Raw genomic sequence first — 24,786 nt, 5'->3', positions numbered from 1 at the left:
TGTGAGAGATTGTTGTGGATTTGAAGCCTCCCTATTCTTGCTAGCTTTCACCTTGTTCTCTCGGTTGCCCGTGGTTTTTCCACGCAAGGAGTTTCCACGTAAATATGTGTGTCTCCCCCTGACTTTGTGTTTCCCTTGTTATATATGTGGCTGGTCATCATCTCTACTTGCTATTAGCATCCATTGCTCATGTTTTGTGTTATTTGGTTGAGTTGACACTTGATGCAAGACATACTTGTGTTATTTGATATATGAATGATTCTATTGGGTTATTGATGTTCTAATAAGCTATCTTCGCATGTGTGCAGGTTTTAGAACTCGGTCTTTATAGATTTGATATATCGGTTCAGATTTGTTATGTGCACACAATGTGTTTGCTAAAAATGCTTGTGAGGAGCAGTTTTTTGTTTTGAAATATTCCGCTGCTCCTCCGTGCTCATACGGTGTAGAAAGTGCACTTTGTGCTCGAGCACCAAACGACATTTTCGACTTTCTAGACCCTTCTGCGACGAAAGTAATCGATAATCACTGCATGTACATTCATGCAGAAAAGTTGGACGGCGTCGCAACCTAGCCTTGCAATTTCTTCGTCAAAACCATTGTGTGCCTGCCGCCAAATGGAAACGGATTTTCTTCAGTCAAAACCGGTTTTGGTGGAGAAGATATATGTTCTGGAGACTAGTAAAAGCAATGCATGGAGCAACATGCCTAAAATACACACACGCTTGTTTCGTGTTCAGCAACGCAACGAAGTAATTTTGTGTCAACAAATGGCCCCGGGGATGGATTTTCTTTGCTGATCAGCAGTCTTGTTGATCGATGCCTGCAAAATGGAAAATGAATACATCGATTCAAAAGGGGTTGGCTGGAAAATTGTTGTGACTTGAAAAACCACGCAATAAATAAAAGGATGAATTAACGAGGGAAGCACTGGATCTATTTTCAGTCCACCAAGAAGTAAAAACAAGAGTTGAATGAATTGTGCTCCACACGAGACTAAGACCTAAATGCTTGACCTCGAAAAAGCATGAGCTAGCAGCTTCTTCGTATGTGCAGGCGACACATAACTTCCTGTCCGAGTACAAGTCCAACTAAAATTGTTAGACCATGCTTTGGTACATGTATGTAGGATACAAAGACCGAGTCATTTTTTTACATTGTCGTCCCAAGTCCCAACCAAGTCGTCTGTGCCCTTTAGAAGTCAGGATTACATAGTAGTATATACACTACCCCAAACAGACAAATTCCTGACGGCAATCCTACATGCTGCCATTGTCATTCTCATCTTATACTGTTTTTCTTTTTTCCTTCCTGCTACATATCCTACATGCTGCCATTACAAGATGTGCCATATACCATGAAACTATAAGGACTTCCTCGTGTGGTTTGTTGGGCTGCAGATAATTTGGTATTTCAAGCATTTGATTGCACATGTATATTTGTAAAGTGAAGTTCATTTGTTCTTTTAGGCGGTATCTTCTCCATCTAATCAGGGTTGTACTCCACTGACCGGATCGTCTCATGCTGTAGGGTGTTCAAATACTCCGCAATCGAGAGGGCTCAATGCCACTCCAGCGCATTCTCCAAATGATATAGATGGTGCATCATAATTTCTCATCTGTGAAGTAGTACTAGGTCGTTGTGTTTTTTGTGAACTCTCTAAATGATGTATGCCTGTATGTCAATGGTGAACTTGTACTCTTCATGGAACATGAATGGCTATCTAAGTTAACTTGTGATATCTTCGGTATGAATTATGTGGCCAGTTTGAGCATCTCTGTGTATATCTCTGTTTGTGTCTGTCAAGTTTTAATTATATATATTGGTTTCTTGTGTATAAATTATGCTGAATAATATCTGCTGATTGCAACCAAAGATTCCTGACGGTACATTGAACTGTCAGGAAAGAATGCAGATGCCTGTAAAGGTGTATTCCTGACTGTTTACGTTCTTTCCTGACACATCAGGAAAGTCTTTCCCGACGGTCCCCTTTCCTGACGGCGAAGCAGGAGGTGTCAGGAATCGTTCGAACATTCGTGACGGTCTGTGTTCCTGACGGCTGTTCCTGACGGCCTGACCGTCACGATTGGACGCTTTCGTGGCTGATGACGCCCGTCGGGAATTGCCGTCAGGGAAGTCTTTTCGTGACCGAATCCGTCAGGAATGACGTCCTTTCCTAACGGTCTGTTCTTGACGGCACATTCCTGACGGTTCCCGTGAGGAACAACCTATCCTGACGGTTTTGCAGTGTTTCCTGACGGTTCGGGGCCGTCAGGAATTTGTCAGTTTGGGGTAGTGATATATACCAAAGTTTAAAATGTTAGGATCCAGAAACACAGCACTATAACACAAACTGAAAAAAATAAATCAAATGGAGATGTTCTCTGATGAAGCTTTGGCCGTCGTTGTACCCATCCTGCTGTGTTGGGCATACTGTGGCCTGCATGTAGCTCTTGGCCAGTCCATTTACATGGACAAGTACAGGCTTCACCCAAGCGCTCATCAGGACAGCAAGAACTATGTGTCAAAGCGGGAGGTCCTCGAGACGGCCCTTAAGCAGCAGCTTGTGCAGCTCGCCATGGCAGCTCTAGTATCAAGGTACGTAGCGTACACCATGGCATAATTAATTATGATGGTTTTTACATCTCTATAGGACTATATATACGGACCTAAGACGCTTCTGTTTACAGATTACAGGAGGGAGCTCTACCAAAGCACCGGAGCAGACCTCCCCTGTTAGCCCCAGAGTCTCACACACGTTCTCTTTGCACGATGGACTCACTCGGGACCTGAATACACACACAGCTCGCTGGAGCAACCTGGATCTCACCGGAGTAGAAGCAGGGAAACAAGAACACACACGCACACACGAGACAGAGGTTGTTTCAGCACCCTATGCTTTGGGTGCCTTCCAATTAATTTCTTCTGGAGTTAGGTTGCTTCACAAGGCAACTCGCCTCCTTTTACAAACTACTATTGATGCAGTAAATGGGTAGGACATGCTACACAGTGCATTGTCCCTTTCGCACCTATCAGCTACACATTGCTGACTTTTGTCACTCTCTCCCCATGCCTCCTCACTGCTCACACATGCAGCAAGGCCAGAGGATGGCCAAGTCCACCCGGCACTGTGCTTACACAAATATGCAGCAGCCCAGGATTAACAAAGTTTATCTTACAAACACAATTAGCAATGATACATCTCAAAGACAAGATTACCATGCTATCATTCACCCCCTTAATCTTGTACTCACTTCTGGATTGCCTTGAGGCCGATCTTCTCCCTCATCTCCAAGAACTTGATGCGCCCAAGTGACTTCGTCAGTATGTCTGCAAGTTGCTCATCAGTCCTGACATGCTCTTCGTTGATCTTCCCATCTTCCACACAATCTCTGATGAAGTGGTATCGAGTGTCTATGTGTTTGCTTCTATCATGGTGGACAGAGTTCTTGCAAAAAGATATTGCAGATTGGTTGTCCACCTTGATCACTACCTCCTTTGGTTCATGAAAATTCAGTTGAGCTAGCAGTCTGCTCAACCAAATTCCCTGACAAGCTGCCATGGTTGTTGCAATGTATTCAGCTTCACAAGAGGATAAAGCCACGACTTTTTGCTTCTAAGATAACCAGGTTACAGGGCTTGATCCCAAGAAAAACACTACACCTGTTGTGCTCTTTCGATCATCAATGTCACCTGCAAGATCACTATCGCTGTAGCCCATCAAACCTGAATGTTCATCATTATTTCTTGCATAGAAACAGCCCAAATTCATTGTCCCTTCCACATATCTCAGTATTTGTACAGCTGTCATGTGAGCTTCAGTGGGACTCTCCATGAACCTGCTCATGATGCCTACTGAGTATGCGAGGTCAGGACGAGTGTTGACAAGATATCTCAGGCTCCCAACTATGCTTTTGTAACGGGTTACATCCATCTTTGGTTCATCTCCAGATTTTGTCAATTTTTGTTTTGGCTCCATTGGAACCTGACAAGCATTGCAATCCTCCATCCCAGTCTTTTGCAAAATCTTCAATGCATAACCTTTCTGACAGAGTGAAATGCCTTCGCTATTCCGGACTACCTCAATGCCCAGGTAATAAGAGAGTAAATCCAAGTCACTCATCTTAAAAAATTCCTGCATCTAGCTCTTGAACTTGTTGATCTCAAGTATGCTAGACCCAATAATTACCAAATCATCAACATACACCCCCACAATGAGCCGAGCAGTTTCAGTACTTCTCAAGTACACTCCATGCTCTAACGGACACCTGATAAAACCCAAGTTCATCAGACTAGCATCCAATTTTGCATTCCATGCCCTTGGTGCCTGTTTTAGTCCATACAAAGCTTTGTTCAATTTCAGAACTCTATGTTCTTCTCCTTTTGTTTCATATCGTGGTGGTTGCTGCACAAATACATCCTCCAGGAGTTCACCATTTAGGAAAGCAGATTTCACATCCATATGATGCATTTCCCATCCTTCCTGTGCTGCTCGAGCTGCTAGCATTCTCACAGTCTCAAGCCTTGCCACAGGGGCAAATACCTCATCATAATCCACCCCCTTACGCTGCACATAGCCTTTTGCTACCAGCCTAGCCTTGTGCTTCACAATCTTACCACTTGGATCTTTTTTCAATTTAAAGACCCACTTCAAACCAATTGGTTTCTGCCCAGCTGGCAAGTCCACCATGTTCCATGTGTCATTTTCAAGTATTGACTTTAACTCTTCTTCCATTGCATGTTTCCAGCTTGAGTTTTGCTTGGCTTCACTAACTGGACTTGGTTCATCTGTCCCAATGAAGTATAATTCTTCGTCTTCTAGATTACAAGGTGGCGCTATGTCCATGAGCTCTTGGATATTTCTATACCCCTGTGGCCCAACTTCAGAAGCGGAACCTTGATCCTCATGTTTCTCATCATCAACAACTGTCATTTGGGGTGTACCAGGAGTTGATGGTGCAGCAGGAGGTTCTTCGATGGTTGGCTCAAATTCTGAATTCTCATTTGTTGTTGCCTTTTTCGATGTTGATGGCTCTGACTGAATTGTATCATCATGTTCAGTTCTGGAGAACACAACTGCAGGGTATGTGACCGTGAAAATATCCTTTGCTCTCTCATTTTCTTTCTCTAGCACCTTGCTCCAATCCCACCCTTTCTCTTCATCAAACACCACATCCCTTGACACTATAGCATTCTTTGTTGCAGGGTCATACAGTCTATAGGCCTTGGTGTTTGTTTCATATCCTAGCATTACAGTGCGTGTAGCCTTGTCAGCTAGCTTGGACAAGTTTAGTTTTGTGACTTTAGCATATGCCACACAACCAAAAATGCGCAAGTGTTCAATGTTGGGTTTCCTCTTGAACCATGCTTCATAGGGAGTCTTATTTTCAACACTTTTAGTTGGTGATCTGTTCAAGATGTATACTGCAGTCGACACAACCTCTCCCCAAAGTGTCCCTGGCATATTTTTGCTTTTCAACAAGCTTCTTGCCATACCAACAACAGTCTGGTTTCTCCTCTCAACAACACCATTTTGCTGTGGTGTATATGGGGCTGTGAGATAATGTTTTATACCATTTCCTTCACAGTATGCAGCAAACTGCCTAGAGGTGAATTCTCCTCTATCAGTTCTAAGAGCTTGCACTTTTCTTTGTGCTTCTACTTCAGCTCTCCTAAACACCTTTCTCATTGCATCAAAAGCTTCCTCTTTTTTTTCAGCAAGACTACCCACATGAACCTACTGTGGTCATCCACTACAAGCATAAAGTATCTCTTGCCTGCAGGTGTTGGAGGTGATATTTGTCCACATAGATAACTATGCACCAGGTCAAGTAGACCCTCTGCCCTGAAAGTAGCAGACAAGGGAAATGCAACCCTCCGTTGCTTACCAATCTGGCATCCTTCACATATTTGTTCTACATGATTTATCTGAGGCAGTCCTCTCACCATTTCTTCATTTGCAAATTTCTTTAATGACTTGAAGTTTAGATGACCGTATCTCTCATGCCACAACCAAGCATCTTCCCCATGTTTTGCCAACAAACATATTGGTCTTGTCAAACTCAAATCAATGAGGTACAGCCTATTCTTTGCTTGACGCACCTTGGCCAATAAAACCCTCTTCTTGTCATATATCCAAATGTAAAAATCTTCAATGACTACCTTGCAGCCATTTTCTGCCAACTGGCCTAAACTGATTATCTTGCTTTTCAAGAATGGTATGAGATACACATTGGAAAGTGCTCGATGTTCTCCATTTAGACACTGAAACAATATTGTGCCCCTACCAGTAATAACAACTGTGGATCCATCACCGAGCTTTACCTTTCCCTTCACTATTTCATCAATTTCAGTGAATTTCTCTATACACCCTGTCATGTGGTTACTTGCACCAGTGTCTAAATACCACACTTGATCACCACATTTTTTCATGCTAACAGGTTTTACCTTTTCTTCATTTAGGTAAACCTCACCTGCAGTCTCTTCAGCAACTTGTGTCAGTTCACACATCTGCATCATCAGCAAAGCTGGTTCTTGATCATCACCATGCTTCTCTGCTATAAAGGATTTTTCTTTCTTTGGCTTTTTACAGTCCTTTTTGAAATGGCCTTTTCTCCCACAATTGTGGCACTTGACTTTTCGAATGTCAAATTTCCATTCACCTTTCGGTTCATACCTCTGACTATCATTGCCAGGTTTGTACCCCGTCTTACCAGATTTAGTACCACTGCTGCTGCTAGAGCCACTGTCCCCTGCTTTCTTCTTTCCTGCAAGTGTTTCTCACTATGCTCTTGACAGCATCAAATGGTCCCCTTCCTTTGGGTCACCAAATCTAGATCGAACTCTATCTTCGTGTGCCTTACCAAATCCTCAACTGACAAAGTATTGAGGGGCACACATTGTTCTATCGAAGTGACAATTTGCATAAATCGTGCAGGTGCTGCAGCTAAGAACTTCTGTACAGCTCGAAGTTCAGAAACATGCTCACCGAGGGATCGGAGTCCATTTACCAGGGTGTTCATCCTTACAGCAAACGTGTCGACGGCTTCATCATCGTCCATCCCCAGTTCTTCAAATTCCCGCCGCATTGTCTGCATGCTGGCATCACGCACCCTCTCATGGCCGACGTTTGCCACCCTGATGGCATCCCACGCCGCCTTCGCTGAGTCCCGGCCAGCGAGTGACGCCATGACCCAGTCCGGAACCGCCGAGTAGATCCCGAGATGGGCTTCACGGTCCATCTCATAGTCGACATCGGTGCGCTCAATCGCCTCCCAGACGTGCGCGGCCTGCAGGGTGACACGCATCTTTATCGCCCAGATTGCGTAGTTCGTCCGAGTCAACTGTGGCCAGGTAACGTTTGGCCGCGGTCATTGCTGCGCCTGTGCGACGGCCGCTACGGGGAGTTCAGTCAGGACTCCGCCCCCCTCTGCAGCTTTCCCCGCCTCCAGCTTCAGCTTCTCCGCCGCCTTGGCCAACTGCTCCTCCTTCTCCGCCGCATCTGCCTCTTCTTTTGCGAGTTTCTTCGCCACCTCTGGATCTACCGGTTTCGGCGGCATCACACCTTCTCCCCCCTCCTACACCAGCCAAGCTCTGAGGCCAAATGTTAGCCCCAGAGTCTCACACACGCTCTCTTTGCACAGTGGACTCACTCGGGACCTGAATACACACACAGCTCGCCGGAGCAACCTGGATCTCACCGGAGTAGAAGCAGGGGAACAAGAACACACACGCACACACGAGACAGAGGTTGTTTCAGCACCCTATGCTTTGGGTGCCTTCCAATTAATTTCTTCTGGAGTTAGGTTGCTTCACAAGGCAACTCCCCTCCTTTTACAAACAGCTATCGATGCAGTAAATGGGTAGGACATGCTACACAGTGCATTGTCCCTTTCACAACTATCAGCTACACATTGCTGACTTTTGTCACTCCCTCCCCAGGCCTCCTCACCGCTCACACATGCAGCAAGGCCAGAGGATGGCCAAGTCCACCCGGCGCTGTGCTTACACAAATATGCAGCAGCCCAGGATTAACAAAGTTTATCTTACAAACACAATTAGCAATGATACATCTCAAAGACAAGATTACCATGCTATCATCCCCACCTAATAGTGGCCCTCCAAATGGCGGTGGCAATGATCTGGTACGACAGGTGGCAGTACGCATGGCACCGGATCCTCCACGCCAACCGGTTCCTCTACTGCAACTTCCACTCGTGGCACCACCGCCTCGTCGTGCTATGTGTTCAGGGCGCTATACGGCCACCCCATTGAGGGCTTCATCATCGATACGATGGGTGGCATGATCGCCTACCTGGTGTCTGGCATGTCGCCAGTCGCCGCGTGCTTCCATCTTCTTCTTCTCCATCTGCACGGTCAAAGTCATCGACAATCACTGCGGCTTCTCGCTGCCCTCCTCCAACAACTCGAGATTCTGGAACAACGCGGATGTTAGGTTTGCCCAAAGATCAGTCACATGAAGACGCACACGATCAGGAATTTATTTGGCCAGAGGCACCTGTCGTGCCTCTTTTTTTATTTCTTCTCAATATCTCAAATCCCACGTTACAAAAGCTGACCCTGGTGCATCTATATATACACCCAAAATCACCTAATCCTAATAGGACTAGGACTTAATGTGCAAAGTTAATTAGACTCGTAGTAGTGCTACTACTCGAACTCAGGACGGACCAATCCTAAACGGACTCATACAACAAGATTATTCTAACAATCTCCCCCTAATCTTGACTTGCCGTCTCCTCGTGCTCCCCCTGAACTTGACTCTCCACAGCTTCATGACTTGTTGACTACACTCAACGTATGATCCAGACTCCTAGTCACGCTAGCTCCCCGCATGGACTACACCGTCCACACCTAGCGCAATACGTGCTAGCTAAACCCATAGCTCCACGTAGAGACATGTCCTCATTGAAGAGACTCACCTTCACTGGTACACCGCCCCACTATACGCTTGAGCTTCCGTCTTCTCGTTGAGACACACGGATGACACCCGCCACCTTGTCTGCACGCACGTCTTCGCCCTCAGTGATACACCTCACCGGACAGCCCTTCGACCGTGACGTACTTCCGCTGCAACAGAGTCCCACACAAACGAGCACTTGGACACAACCACGACTCACAGATGCTGACCTGGACGTACATACGCAGCTTGACCCGATGTCAAGTACTTTCCAACGATCAGGATGATCTCCCGTTACTAGGAGATCGGTCCACTGCGACGATAGTCCTTTCTGATATGCTGAACGCTCCTCCACGCACAGCAACCGATTACCCGATCTGATCCGCGAAGACCGCTCCGCCGATGATTGCCCGCTCTTATCCGCGGACGTCGCTCCGTCGCCGTTGCCTGCCCCGAGGCGCTAGCACATCGCCTCCCCGGGGCAAGCGCGTCTTCAAATCTTGAACCTGCTCTTATACCAAATGTTGGGTTTGCCCAAAGATCGGTCACATGAAGACGCACACGATCGGGAATTTATTTGGCCAGAGGCACCTGTCGTGCCTCTCTTTTTTATTTCTTCTCAATATCTCAAATCCCACGTTACAAAAGCTGACGCTGGTGCATCTATATATACACCCAAAATCACCTAATCCTAATAGGACTAGAATTTAATGTGCAAAACTAATTAGACTCGTAGTAGTGCTACTACTCGAACTCAAGACGGACCAGTCCTAAACGGACTCATACAACAAGATTATTCTAACAGCGGAGTACCACGATGTGCACCACCAGCTGCTTGGTGGCGCCGGCCCTGAGATTTTGGGGGCCCGTGGCAAAACTTATACTCGGGGCCTTAATATAGACTCATAACAATAGTAACGAATATACACATAGAATATATATTGTCACTAACACTTAAATGCATTCAAAAGTAGTACTTTTAAAAATTTATTCTAACATTACTCGATGCAAAGTCAGTTGTGTTGGGGTTGATGTCGATCTCATATACTTCCTCCGCCCCATATTAAGTGACTCAAATTTGCCCAAATATGAATGTATCTATGCTTAAAAAGGGTCTAGATACATATAATAGAAAGTCACTTAATACGAGACGGAGGGAGTAATAATTTCTCGATGCATAAGGTTGCCAGACCTTTTAACCTCTGTTGAGACATTGTTGACGTCAAGTAGTTCTTCAATAATTTCAACAAGCGTTGATCAATGACAATCCTGCATCATAGAGATTGAACAGTAATTACATAATGCAACTACCTCAAACTGATCAATTCGCTCGGGATGGATCCAAATTCGCAATTCGACCTCGGGCAGTAGTCTGGCTCTCGCAACTCGGCAAACGGCAGGCAATCAGGCCGCCAGGCTGATTGCGCCCTGCGGCGATGGAATAGCCAGGCAAGCGCTGATTCCTCTCTCTTTCTTTTTTTTGCTCAAATTTCAATCTGCACCTGCACGCGGACGGCCGATTTCTCCAATTCTCTTATTTCTTTCCTTTTTCTTCTCGAGTCCAATCTGCGTCCGGGCGTGTTCTGTTGCGTGAGCGTGACTGGCGTGATTTCCTCGCTCGATCTCCTATTCTCCTCTCCCACTGGACTGCTGCCTCGGTGCCTCTCTGGACTGGGGCAAATAGGCCTTTTCTTTTTCTTTTTTCTCAGCAGCTGAGCAGCAACGCAAAGCAGATCATGAAGACGCCTGCTGTAGAACCGTATCTGGGGTGGGGCCCCTGGACTTTGGGGGCCCGGGGCGGCCGCACCCCCTGCCCCCCCTCAGGGCCGGCCCTGCCGATGCAACTACTCTCAGCTCTTTTTTGTGGCGTAGGACAGATTCGGGACATATATGCCCTATGTGGTTGAGAAGACACCTCAAGGAATGCTCCGGATTCGGGCACCTGGCCTTGATTATCGTCGGAGCAACGAGTAATGTAGTTTTTCATACGCAATTTGTTATTGTAGACTGGTGTACTATGTTTTCTTACTATTGATAGATATAATGCTAAAAGACAGTGCTATGCTTATAGTGTTGTGTGGTTGTCTTGCCACTCAAGTTGACATTGTTGGAGCTGGATCGCTCAGTTTCCCTCTCATGTGTGCCGGGACGCCGCGGCGGCAGAAACCAGAGAAGGAACTGCATACACGAGCATCTGTCTGCTGTGAGGCTACCGTGACAGGGCTCCTCTTCATCATTGCTGCCTGTTTGACATATATTTGTTCAATTAAAACAAAGGGAGTGAGCCTAGGTAACTTGGTTTGGGGAATGGTTTGTTCCTCTTCGACGTGTTCTGAGGTGACATTAGGAAGATAGGCTAGGACGAGTGTTTTATTCTAGGTTGTTATTCTTTTGAGTTGTAGTAACTGAGATCTGAACGCTATTTGCGTCTTCAATAATACATCTTCAGTAATACAAATGATATATGCATCGATTGATGCAGAGGCCGGGGGAAACGCCCCCCTTCTCGAGAAAAAAATAGTCGAACTTGGTTTGTGGGTATGAACAGTATGATGTGTAATTAGCAATTACGTACTCCTTCCGATCCATAATAAGTGTCTCAGATTTAAGTACAACTTGTAATTGCTACTTTTTCCGGTCCATAATAAGTGTCTCAGATTTGGTTCAAGATGTCTTTTCACCCGAGTAAGGTTGTGATCCATACTATTTGACCCCGAACCATGGTGCATCTGTGTCAGTCTAGTGAACCCCGGTACCAAAACCGTACTAGCGAGACAATAGTATTTTAGCCTTCACACAAATTAGAGAGGAGGCCTAATTCAATAGCCCCTCCCCCCCTCCCCAAACTCAGAAGGGTAGCATTCTCTTTTCATGTTTTTATTCCTTCTTTCTCTTGCTCTCCAGGCGCCTACTCTTTCCTCCTCCTGCCTCTTTTCTCTCTCGAAAGGTACCCGCTGTCTCAAGAACTATTTCGACGATCCTGGTGAGATTGCTCAAAATTGTGTCTTCTATGACGCTCTGAAAATTCATCGCGATCCAACGGTCATATGTCCGGCCAATACCAAAATACCAAGTATTGTTCGGATTTCTTGATAGCACGGCTTTCACATGTTTCCTGAAGATTCGAACAATGTTTTAACGATTAGTGCAGTGGGATTATGTGGAATTTTATCTACTACCACAATGTGAAATTTCATTGAGATCCAACGATGGAATCTCCGGAAAACTTCAAAACACCGACTGTTGTTTGGATTTCTTGTGACCATGCAGGACATCACGAACATCCGACTTGTTCTCATCTTTTCCGATGCCTCACGCTGATCCCTTCGGTGAGATTGTGCGTAATTTTGTGTACTACTACAATGTGAAATTTCATCGCAATCCAACGGTGGAATTTTCGGAAAACTTACAAACACCGAGTGTTAGTTCGGATTTCTCACGCTTGTGCGGGACAGCACGAACATCCGACTTGTTCGCCTGTTTCCCACTGGCTCAAGAAATTTTTCACCGATCCCTTCGGTGGGATTTGTGTGATTGTCTACTACTATCTCATGAAATTTCATGACAATCCAATGGTGCAATCTCTAGCAAGATCGAAAACGCCAAGTGTTGTTCGGAGTCAGGCGAAAAGGAGAGGAGAAAATATTGTTTAATGCCCATCATGTCCTTTTTTATGAAGGGGTACTGAGTTATCTGGACCGTCCGTCCTTATGTTTTTCATAAGAGGAGGGGTGTATTGAGCCAGAAGTCATCAAAGAGAGATATCTATGGCAAAGCCATTACGTTTATTTTTCTTTGAGATCCGTGGAATATCGAGGATGAGATCAACTGTTGTTTCAAATATCGGTATAGCGATGTGAACCAAAAGTGTCAGATTCTAATTTAACATTAGGATTAACATGCTCATGCACTGGTCATAGCTAGAGTACAAGGAGTGTTCATACTAGAAGTAGACATGGTCGTAGTTGTAGTAGTCGAGGACAATGTGCGGCGAAGATGGTGACGTTCCTCCGGTCTGTACCGACACTTCCGATCACCGGAGTCGACATCATGGTCAATGGCAGCAATCTTCTCATACACTTCAGCGCCCCTTAGATTGGTAGTGTCGTTAGTGGTTTTTCGAGTTCGAGCGAGGTCTCACGTGAACTAGACAAACCACTAACAACGCTACCGATCTAGGGGGCGCTGAAGCGTACGGGAAGGCTGCTGCCATCGACCACGACTTTGACTCCGGTGATCGAACAGTGCCGGTACAGACCGGTCGCCATCTTCGCCGCACGTCGTCCTCGACTACTACAAGGACCATGTCGACTTCTAGTATGAACATCCCTAATCCCACTCTCTTTGTATTCTAGCTATGACCAGCACATGAGAATGTAATCCTAATGTTAAATTAGAATCTAACAAAAATAACCCAAAGAGTTGAAAAAGGTCGCCGTGCAATTGCACATGACACCATGCTATGCTAGTTATCTAAAAATACAAACGAGCGTTCCTACGGGGAAGATCACACATAATGAAATGGGGCTCATATAGTACCATAGTTTTAAATAGCGGGCTAAGCCATTTAGCGGCAGCCTGCTCCAGAAGCTATACGTGCTATAGCGATGCTATAGCGGCGCTAAGACATTTAGCGGATTTTTAAAAAATCATACAAATGTGTCAATAAATGAGGTATCATAAGATAAAAAATATCTTCTCCTTACATTAGTAGGAACTCCTTGACACTTAGAAACACCACTTGTAATATCAGCAAGGTAATACCTAACCCAGTAATGCCAACAGTGCATATATTAGGACAATAGCAACATTTAATCTGATGTTTTTTTTCAAATCTAGAAAACCACAATGAGCTGGGCATTGCTTGAGATGCGATGGAATTTTAGGCCACGCCTGTGCCAAAAGCCCCGAAAATAATTATCAAAGGGGCAGCTTAGCACGCTAACGATCCCAAAATATAGCACTATAGCGTGATTAGCGGAGCTAATAGCGTTTTTCTTAGGTTAGCGCTAAAACTGCATAGCTTTAGCAGGAGCCCTCTCCAAACGCTATAGCGATGCTATAGCGCGCTATTTAAAACTATGTATAGTACCAAGTAGATTAGTAGATCTTTCATACGGAGTAACATTTTTCCACGTAATATGAACGGGATAGAAGCGAACACTTTGATATTGCTTTGATTTTGCTTCAGTTCAATCCAAGTTTGATCCAAGTTGCAAACTCTCTTCCCTCCCATCGAACTCTGCTCTTTTCATATTGCTTTGATCTTGCTTCACTTCGACAGCTTAATCATCTACCAGCAGCCCTTGCCCTTGTGCCGTTGCATTGCTGCCCCAAACTATAATGTCTTCTCTCGTATGGAGTCCAAGACTTGATTTGGACAATGACCAATGAACCCTATACGTGTGATTTTCATCCTTTCTTGCACATAATCTAAATATTCACATAGTAGGAAAAAGTCAATTCTTCATAAAAGGAACGCAATGGTAGTTTGGTACCTTGAACAAAAGCTTTTCCTATTGTGCCTATAATGGACTATTTCTGTGCATAAATATCCACAAGTGCTTTTGCTGTCTCTGGGGCGAAGAATTTGGCCTGCATGGAAAAGAGTAAAGTGGTATATGACATTCTGAAGATGGAAGAAATTGGATTCTGTTGATTGATCCTCAGACAGAAAGCAACTCTGTCGCTCAAGGAAGGCTGTCTAATCCCTGTTAATTCGTTCAGTGTTACATAAAAATAGCATATAAATGTATAGTTAATCGATGGCTTTAGGGAAGCATGATGATGAGTAAATGTATAGATCGCTAATGCCCATAGTCATCATATTCTTTATATTCCTCGTATTTTTAGGGTGATTTGAAAGACTAAATAATTTCGAACTGTTGTAAACTGTTCATATGCCATACCACAAATGAAAATAGTACCTGAATAAACATTCTTTCTGCATCACCAGCTTTACCATTTTGTTTCAATACGATTCCCTGCAGAAATGGATAAATTAAAGAAATATTGTTAGTCTGTTTGGTGCGCTAGGCAGCACATGTACGAACCTTCCTGCTGTCTAGCGCACCAAACAGACTAACAATCCCCTGCTGTCTTGATCAATGATGTCTATTTCCTCATAGGCAAAGGCAACACTCCTTTTGTTATATGAGTTTTTCAGTGATTCAGATGTTTATCAACACTTCATAACATAACTAGTTAAAATCAGACCACGGAGAGTTCACGACTAACTGGAGTACGAAATTTCAAATTTAGTACAAAAATTCAATTGCTGAATCAAGGTATCTCCTAATATATGTCCCCTCATTTATTTTGCTAATATTTGTATATCCATTTTGCTTATGGAATCTATTAAAAAATTAAGGCCATTGCTAACAATTACACTTCATGTTAGTACTAACAAGATTCACTAAAATGTCGAAACTCCTAGCTAAAGCACAAACTAAGTATCTTGTCAATACCTTCGCCAAATAACCGCGGAAGTCTTCAGGATGTTCGGTGATCAGCTTATCATAAACAGTAACAGCATCACTGATATGGCCCCAATCAGAATAGGCCTTCCCTAGAAGCAGATCAACCTATGATAGGACATGAAAATAACATTGTGAGAAAATATGCAACTTGTATTTCCCTGAGGCCGTAGGCCCAAATATATACATGTAAACTCATGGTGGATTCACAACACTGACTTTGGAGAGTTAGAAGCTATGGCGTGCTTACTGTAGGCCCTTTAGAAGAAATTTCCTAACTGAATCTCAGAAAGCACGTTGGGACTTGGGATGCTGGCCCGTAGCCCCGAACAGAAATGTGTGGAGACTCAGTGGGTAAGACAGCGATAGGAGTGTGAGGAAAAGTCAGAAAAAGACAAAGGCTCAATAGAAGAACCTGACGGAGAGGATGAACACGGATAAAATGGACGAGACTCATAAAAAGTCACGTCCTGAGATATTTGTATCCAACGACTGACAAGGTCCCAACACTGATAGCAGAGAAGACAGAGTGGTTTCTTTCGGAAGAAAAAAATAACAGAGGCAGAAAGCATGTGAATCAAATCAGAATTTGACTGAGTTGAAAGAATCGATTGGGAGTTGACAGGAGGAAGAGTTGCGAATGCGGGATAAGAAAAAAAAAACTAGGCTTGATATAATGTGAGCAAATATGCAGCTTGTATTTCCATGAGATCATAGGTCCAAATATATACACGTACAAGTATGTCAAATATGCAGAAAGCCCCTTACACAATTGGGAAAACACACGAAGCTAATATAAAACTATAGTAAACTCTAACAAACATAACACTTGCATTGGTGTCTAAACTATTAAATTAAGAGTTATTAACTCAATCTATGTTCTCCTAACAAACAGTTAGGTCTGAGGATTCTCACTATAACAAAATATTCTGCTTCAACCTGACCACTGCATGAAGTTATATCCAATCCCCTGAACATGGGGATGTCACCTACTTAACCCCCTAATATGTAATACTCCGTTCCAAAATGTAGGGCATATAACAAAAAAATATCAACATCCACGGTTCCAAATGATGATCATTAGATCCGTTGTGAAATATATTTTCAGAGTATCTTGGTTCAACATTGAAAATGTTGATATATTTTTTCTATAAAGGTTGGTCAAACTTTAAAAGGTTTGACAGTCAACAAAAGTTATACGCCCTACATCTTGGAACGGAGGGAGTACCATTTAATCGAACCCTTGGTTTTGCAGAGCAGTTTTGCTAATATGGCTCATTGGGTACGTCAACCTGGACACAGATGGTAGCTGATTAGCGCCATATATTAGTTGTACGTGAGCTGTGAGGAGCCTTACGTCGCCTGTAATGCATAAACAGGGGTGAGGACCTCTTGGTTCGGGATACAAAGTCATGCACTCTCTACCCAGCACTGGAACATAGTGTTCTTGTTTCAAATCTTGGATTTTAAGACTTCGGTTTCTCTTGATGCCTCTCGGTGTTTCTACATCTCTAGGGTGATACCTACAACTCTACAACACTTCATTGAGGTGGCCCTTCAACATTTTATGATGCCCAATTTTTGGTAGAAAGATTTGAGTCCTTCCTACACAATGTTGTTCTGCTTCACCTACTATGGTAAAAACTAAGCACTTGTACAAATGTATTGGTACAGCTGACCCTGAGATGAGAGAAATAACATGATTACTTGGATAAGATCAATATCTTGAGACTCCTGAGCACCATTATCATTTGCAGCCTCCAAATCAGTACGTTGTGTTTGACTCTTTTCATTCAACTTTTGACGGCAAGAAAGAATTACTTCAACTGCCTGCAGAAAAATATGTTCTGTTACTTTATAAAATACAGCCTATATTTTCATTTGTAAAGTAGATTTGAAATTAAAATAAGGTGATCAAGGTATTTTCATCATAATTTTATTTATTTATGGACCTGATCTGGCTTCTTAGCAGCAACCAATGAATTTGTTAGCCCATGGAGAACATCAAAATCAATGTCATCGGATGACTGTTTCATAAAGTTAGCATTAGAATAATCTGTATCATGATAGCTAGTTAAAAACGATATCCATTTTGTATAATATTAATACAGATTTGCATAAAATTTCCTTACAGATAGAGCGTTCCTGTATGACGAAGAACTCCCTTCGTAATCCCTGAGTTCAAACTTTACTTCACCTAGTAATCGGTATGCTTCTGCTTTGTCAGGGATTACCTACATCAAGTAAAATGTGCATTTCTACCAGATAATGATTTAACAATCTATACAGAACCTTCAAATTATAAATACAATGTGTACCAACTTGGCGAACCTTAACTAGCTTCTCAAGTAGATCTGAGGCTTTCTCATATTCACCTAGTTCAACCAATGATACTGCTGCACCCTGTGAGGACATGGGAAAAGCAAATAGATACACACAAATTTTTTTTCGAAAATGGCTGTTTTCAAAATCAAATAAACATTTCCAGAAACTTCAAGTATTTAGATGCATATTATCATTCTCAAAACTTTCTTTCTGTTGTATCAATCTCAATAAGAAAAAGAAAACAGTACAACAGTATTCCAAATATTGGCCATTCAGGACAACTCACAACATAGCTACTAGCTTGCGAGATTGTGCTATTGGAGATGAGTGAAGTAATTACTATGGTATTGAGTGTATGGATGGCCTGAAACTACCGCAATGTTTTTTCCCAGTCAAAAGTGACAGGGCCAGGATGCACTGGTATGGCTGGTCACCGCCAGCTGGCCAGTAGCCAATAGAACTTTCACTGCTTAAGCATTGAACATTCATGAAATAATAGAACAAGGGGAGTTTTTATGAAAATATGTAGCAGAAGAAAAAACCGAACTACCTAAGTACAATTTCATATGTCCACAGAAAGCACATAGGAAAAGCAGAATGCCCTAGGATAACATACATAACCCAAATAAAAGAAAGAAAAGAACAATTCACCTCTAGAGCGGTAGGATCATTAGGTGATTTCACCAGTGCTTCTTCAAACCCTTTGAGAGCCCTCTATTGCAAACAATTGACAATAATATCTTAATGCATCAACAAAAAGTATAGAATTTGGACCGTGGTCCATAATTGGTCCATAAATAAAAATTAATGTTTCATAGAACTTTTTATTTGCCTTAAAAATGAACTCATTCTTTGCCCATCACCTCGAAATCAGACATATCGTCGGGGGCACAATATGACTCATCAGCATGCACATTAAGAATTAGCAAACGGTGATTACACATCACTTTGTTTTCTTGCTATTCTGAAAAATTAGTGGCATGGCTACTATACAATACATGTAGTGTCTAGATTGGATGCTTATGGCTCCTTGATTTTGAGTTACATCTTTAATTGGAAACTTTTTTTCTCGAGAAAACACAAAGCTTGAATCTCGATTCATAGATAGATAGAAAAGGAGTTATTTACAAGCCCAAACAGGCGGACACCCAATATAACGCCACACACTAGCCGCCCGAGGGCGACCGAAGGATGTCTAAGGCCCCTGGCCCCGGTAGGGTCCAAAGCCAAGCAAAGCAGGCTTGCCAAATCTGAACGTGCGTTGTCAAAGATAATGGTGTTGTGTCGATTCCAGATCCACCAAGCCATGAGGGAGATGAGTGTCGCAGTGCCATTGCGAGCCACAACGGGATTGGAGAGGGAGGGCAGACACCACCAGTCCACTAAGTCAGCCCCCGTCTACGGAGGTTGGGCAGTGGATCGAATCCAAGAGGGAACCTCATGCCACAGGCTGCAGGAAAGGGGCAGTCCACAAAGAGGTGACGCATGATCTCCACCGACTGACCACACAGGGAACAACTAGATCTGTATCACATCGCTTGCATACGACGAGATCTGCCGAGATGGTACAGCTAGGCTATGTTAGCCATTGCTTTGGTTGTTTCCCTGAGATAACATCGCCCAAAGCAAGAGTAGGGCTATTATGGATTGTACAGCACTGTGCGTGATGGTGCGGGCCAAGGCAGCAGCGAAGATGCAGCCCTGGGCGGTGTTGTGGTGCGAGACCGGCAGCGAGCAGCCTCTGTGGCGGCAGCGCAGGCCAATGGTGAACCTGGTGGCGGAGGCACGGGCCCATGTGGCGGTGGGCAGTGCTTCTGCGGCGGCTGGCAAGCGGATCTGGGGCGGCGGTGACCGGCCGCGATGGCTTCGGCCTGCCCGGATCTGCCGCAGATGGCTCCCACTACTTCGGCAAGATTTGGTCTTGGGAGCGTCAGATTTACCGCTGGAAAGTGGAGGCGTCGTCGTACTAAGGCGGGTACGCGGATTGCTCTCCATGGCTGATCTAGGGTCCTGATCTTTGGTGATGGCAACTCTGTTGGTTTGCTTTCGTTGGGGGCGAGGACTATCAGGAGTAGGTGCTACACACGGCATCTCATGGAGAGGCGCCAAGTCATGCTTGTTATTGCTGTTCCGAAGGTTGTGTGACAGAGGCTAGAAGCGAGGCGAGGGTTGCCTTGTCTTTTAGTACCTTCTCTGCGGTATCCGACTAATGATGTGTCGTTAGGCGGTGATGTGATGATGGTACAGGCAGCGTCGATGACAAGTCTGCGCACTCCGGTGAAAACATTTGATCTCAGATCAAGCAATGTTGACGCACGCCTGCGTCCTTGAAGGTGGTGACTCGAAGCTTAGCTTTGGGGATGAAAATCCCAAGTTCGATCTACGCTTTGATTCATCATCATCAGGCGCACGTGCAGCGTTTCTTCCTGAAGGCTTTGCTTAGGAGTTGTGTTTCTTTTCGTTTGTTTTGACCTGTACCATACATTTAGTGGTAGTTCGGTGGAGTCAGTGTTTTTCTTTTTTGTGTCGACTTTGTTTGGCTTCGTTGACTGGCCTTAATACTCCTTCCGCCTGGAATATACAAATCCAAGTCACTTATTTCCGAACGCAGGGAGTAATATATGTGTGTGTGTGTGTGTGTGCATCAGTCAATCTAAAGGCCGGGGGTTATCCTCCGTTTTGAAAAAAAATTACCTGGGTATTCTAGTTCCTTTTATGTGTCCTCGAAGTTGTGTATAGTCTACCCCAATCACCCTCAACGGCCTATCCTATTCACGTAACTTTGTGTCCGTGAGATTGACAAGAGACATACCTATAGACAAATCAGTGGACAATGCAAAACATGCAAAGTGTCTCATTCATCGATTTGAGTAGTCAATTTATTTAAAACAATGCAATACTTCACTAAGGACAACTAATCGTACCTCAAATTTTGTTTTTTCCTCTGTAGAAAGTTGTTTGTTAACCACGGTGCTTTCCTTGTTAGAGCTAAAACTGCAACAAGGTAAGTGTAGAGTTAACTAATAACCGCAAGAACACGATAATTATGTACATAGTCATATAAGAAAAGACACTTGTCAATTGCAAAAAAAAAAAACACTAGAGTTTTCATGGCGTAAAGCTTTGTTGCACACGTGAATCGATTTCAATTTACATATTAGCATCTCATCTATTCTAAAACCTTGTCTCAAGTGTCATGAGGGCTACAGACTCCCCTTGTTGGAAAGGGCTCCTTCGAACAAGGCAGTCGTTTTTCCCTTATGTGTCCTTCATTGTTAACAATGGTACGGGTGTTAATTTTTGGGAGGACAAGTGAATTCGTCCAGCTCCTTTAAAGGAACAATTTCTGTCCCTCTTTAAATTGCGCTTAATCGACAAGCTTTGGTTGCTGGTGGGTTAAGTGCGGATCCGCCCTATAGTGTTTAGGAGGGCCATCATTGGTGTTAGGTTGACACCTTGGAACGAGTCGTGTGCCACGTTGGCCTCTGTGCACCTCAATGGACAATCTCTGATTCTTTTTCCTACGATTTGACTGCGTCAGGAAGGTTTACAGTGAAATCTTTATACAAGACCTTAAAGTTCCTCTTAAGATTTTTTATTTTTTTGCTTGGTACCTTTGTCGCGGGGTGGTTCTCACAACGGATAATTTGGCTAAGAGAAATTGGAATGGTTGCGAGAAATGTGTTTTTTGTCATCAAAATGAATCTATTCGACATCTATTTTCTGATTGTCCCATGGGGATTTCTTAGTGTGGAGAGCCGTTTTTGTGACTTTCAATTTACTGCCTCCTACTCGCATAACCAATATGTTAAGTCATTGGTTTTTAACACGAAAAAAGTTTCAAATTTTTTTGCAGGTTGTTCTTCGGGCGGTTCACTGAATCCGTACTTGGTCCTTACTGGATCAGACGAATGCAAAGGATTCTTTGGAGTTTGGGTGCAACCGGTTGGAGACAGTCACGCAGGAATTTTTCAACCGGTTTAGGTGGCATGCCAGTAATAGGCTAGGACGGTTGTGATCTTTCCTAGCTTGTTATTCTTGTGAGATGTAAACTTTGAGATATGCACAGTGTTGGAGACTTCAATAATTGTAAGGTTGTGTGCATCGATCGATGCAGAGGCCAGGAGGCTTCCCTCCTTTTCGAAAAGAAAAAAGAAGATAGTTCTGCTTACGATGTCCCTTTCGCCTGGCAATCGTTGCACCCAATCTTTAAAGTTGTGTGACACAGTTGGTTGCTCGTCACCTCTACTACTTAGTAAGAACTATGAATTGGCATTAGCATTGAGAGACTTTGTCACCACCTACATGTAGCGCATAGGAACTTTATACTTGTGTCATTGTTTCTTCTTTTGCTCTAACCATGCTAGATTCTCGGGAGAACAGCGCTGGCAATCTCACCCCACGCTCACACAAGGTTCATAATGACATCAAGTGGTTATCCACCCATGTCACGGACATGGAGAAGACCAATGCTACCATCGCACACGACTTGATGGTCGACTTGACGGAGTGGATGCAGGCATGTGAGAGTTGAATGCCAAGTTGGACACTCCGTGCGACAACCTCCACCCCGGCAGCAACAACCACCTCAGACCGGGCCGCACACTGTTCCCCAAGACAACGCCAACTACTACAAGAACGTCAGTTACCCCTTCCGAGTCACTTTGGACCAGAATGCCGCTGCCTCTGGTACTTCAGTTCACTCCCGCGAACATTTTGTAGGTTCATCCATATATGGTCTTTGCGAGCACTTAGGGGTTCTTATAGGAACCTCCACCAATCAATGCGCAAGTTAGACTCAGGTCACGAGTAAGTGGTCATGAACCTAAAGGTCACACGTTTAAGAAGTCAGAACTGGTTCAAATGTGATCTGAATCAAAGTGAGTTGAGTCCTAATGGGACTCAAGGAAGACCATTATGGGGACATCTATATAAACATGCGAGGTGGTCGGGCTACGGTTAACCAACCGGAAATACACAATACTTGCACCTAGTCATCGACACCTCTCACACCCATATCGCCTGATCTGATCTAACAGTCCAACTCATGAACTCGCAAGGAGTAATAGACGGTATGATTTGCACCAACACGCTACATCGACTCTGCTTCGATTATTGAGTCTACATATCTAGTGCTAATCTCGTCATCTAAAACAGTAGTGCTTCCTGGTTTACGCGGTATTTTTTTTTTAATTTGCACTAGTATAGCCTACCCGTATTACTACATGATGGCTGGCCAGAGGGTCACCGATAGCATAGTCAGAGGCTGGGGCTGTAGTGGTGCTCATCTTTCCTACAACGAAAGATGGAAGTTGGACCTATAGTGGGACAAAAGTAGGCACAACATCAAGGGGACAGTTTGTTAAAATATGGTAGCATATACTGATCTAACCTTATACCTTAAGAGTCTTGCGATACAAATTCTTAATATATATACAAATTGGTGATAGTTTACACAATACCTACCGTTTCATGAAATTGGAACTTTTTCTGGTTACACATGTAGAAATTAAATAATAAAAAGTGCAGTATGGATACGAACAGGAAAAGGGAATGAATTATTTAGTTATCCTAGTGTAGTAGATATAAAGTCACCTTCCATAAGGAATGAAATCCCCAAGAGTGAAGACTAGTCCAAAAACCACAACAGCGATGCCAATTCCAACCTGCCAGCGAAAATCTGCTATTGTTTTCTCGAAAAACGAATCTGCTATTGTGGTATGGAAGCAACCAGATAGTGAAAACACATGAGTTGTATTGAAATACTGACCCTTGTACCAAAGCCAATTGTACTCTTATCAGATTCAATTGGAGCATCATAATCAATAGCTTGATAAGTTTTGTTCTCTTCAACTTTCTTTTTATCAAGTGCAGACCTGTAAACAAACATAATAAGAAGAAGCCCCAAGCAGAGAACATTCCTAAAAAATATGAAACTAAAAGAAACGTTACGAAGTACAGCATCAGTACCTTCGAACAGCTTCAACTTTTTCCAGAAATACCTTATCCACTACTGTTTTACCAGATTTGTTTTCTCTTCCAAGTCCTAATTCTGGCGCCCCTAAAAACGTGATATCCAAAGTATTGAAACATGTTAGTTTAGTGTTCTATATATAGACCAAAAGTCAATGACCCTGCTTGCACTGAAAGCGAGACAGAGATACATATTGGAGGTTTAAAGCTGGTCATGCCAGTTCCTCTTATAGGAAAACAATGCTAGCACAAGAAAGAACGTTATGACGATGAACCCCCATAGAACTAAACCTGTTACACTACAAAGTACAAACCTATGCAAATTCCACTGCACGAAATATTAGACCTTGGCAAATTCCACTACAAGCCTATGCAAACTAACAAGGAGCCCATGCATTGCTATGGAAAAGCAAAAGAACACAAGTGCTCGTTGAGAAAGTGTTCAATTGTGAAAAGTGTGCTTTCACCACAACCACACGAGATTTCCTACCATCATAACTTTCATTTTCCTTCCTCCTAGCAGACGTCTTATTTGCTAAATTTACTAGCTTATCTTCACACTTAAGTCTGATGTGCATGATATATGCTCAAGAAATGAGCAATATTGATGCCTTGGATGTAAGCTAACACAATAGCTTGTTTACTTTTCTCATTTGGGGCACCCACCTCAGCGTAGTCGTCCTCGTTGGATCCAGAGCCAAAACCCAGTGAGCACCCCTCCCACTCCTCCGCCTCCGCAGTGCTCTCCTCACTGGCGGTGGCCGGCTCTAGATGCTGGTCGGCGTCTCCATACGTGTCGTCGGCGTTGCCGCTGGAGGTGGAGTACCAATCACTCAGGCTTTGCGGGCAGGATACGCTGCGCCACACGCCAAACATAGCCCAGAGAGTAGAAGCGGGGGTCAAGGTGGCATCGGACTGGGGGAGTGATCGGCTAGCGTAGAAGCCTGCAAGCACTTAGCAAGGAGCTTTCGCTGCAGAGCATTTCTTTCTCTGTGCTTGTCGGTGAGGGGAGGCGAGCTGGCGGTGGCCGGTGGCGATGGTTGGGAAGGCTGATGAAGTTTTTTCTATTTTTCTTCCACGTTGCTTCCCTTG

The 24,786-nt window shown here is 43.9% G+C and overlaps 1 protein-coding gene and 1 pseudogene across 10 annotated transcripts in view; one reads left to right on the top strand and one right to left on the bottom strand.

The window, feature by feature from the left end:
* Positions 1 to 628: 628 nt before the first annotated feature.
* The window catches only part of LOC100822297 (retrovirus-related Pol polyprotein from transposon TNT 1-94), a 28,409-nt gene continuing 4,251 nt past the window's right edge, over positions 629 to 24,786 (bottom strand). Inside the window, exons 5-18 of one of the 10 annotated variants that reach the window (XR_002964376.1) lie at positions 23,692 to 23,782; positions 23,492 to 23,597; positions 23,317 to 23,387; positions 20,646 to 20,715; positions 18,373 to 18,435; positions 17,728 to 17,799; positions 17,529 to 17,630; positions 17,349 to 17,423; positions 17,104 to 17,226; positions 15,388 to 15,504; positions 14,848 to 14,904; positions 14,419 to 14,515; positions 10,113 to 10,189; positions 629 to 823 (exon numbers count right to left, since the gene is read on the bottom strand). Coding sequence is in view for 8 of the 10 variants with exons in the window: in XM_024460507.1 (XP_024316275.1) it covers positions 4,142 to 5,689 (1,548 nt within the window). In the remaining 2 variants the exon portion in view is untranslated. Of the gene's footprint in view, positions 824 to 3,153; positions 8,435 to 9,897; positions 10,190 to 11,477; positions 12,036 to 13,726; positions 14,516 to 14,847; positions 14,905 to 15,387; positions 15,505 to 16,624; positions 16,689 to 17,103; positions 17,227 to 17,348; positions 17,424 to 17,528; positions 17,631 to 17,727; positions 17,800 to 18,372; positions 18,436 to 20,645; positions 20,716 to 23,316; positions 23,388 to 23,491; positions 23,598 to 23,691; positions 23,783 to 24,786 lie in introns of those variants that run through there. The other 9 variants (XR_002964382.1, XM_024460511.1, XM_024460513.1 and 6 more) reach the window with 9 other exon arrangements.
* On the top strand, positions 2,297 to 11,343 carry LOC100822607 (annotated as a pseudogene).

The sequence above is a fragment of the Brachypodium distachyon genome, chromosome 1 (assembly GCF_000005505.3).
Source record: "Brachypodium distachyon strain Bd21 chromosome 1, Brachypodium_distachyon_v3.0, whole genome shotgun sequence".
NCBI classification, from domain to species: Eukaryota; Viridiplantae; Streptophyta; class Magnoliopsida; order Poales; family Poaceae; genus Brachypodium; species Brachypodium distachyon.
This window is presented reverse-complemented; position numbering and strand designations above follow the sequence as displayed.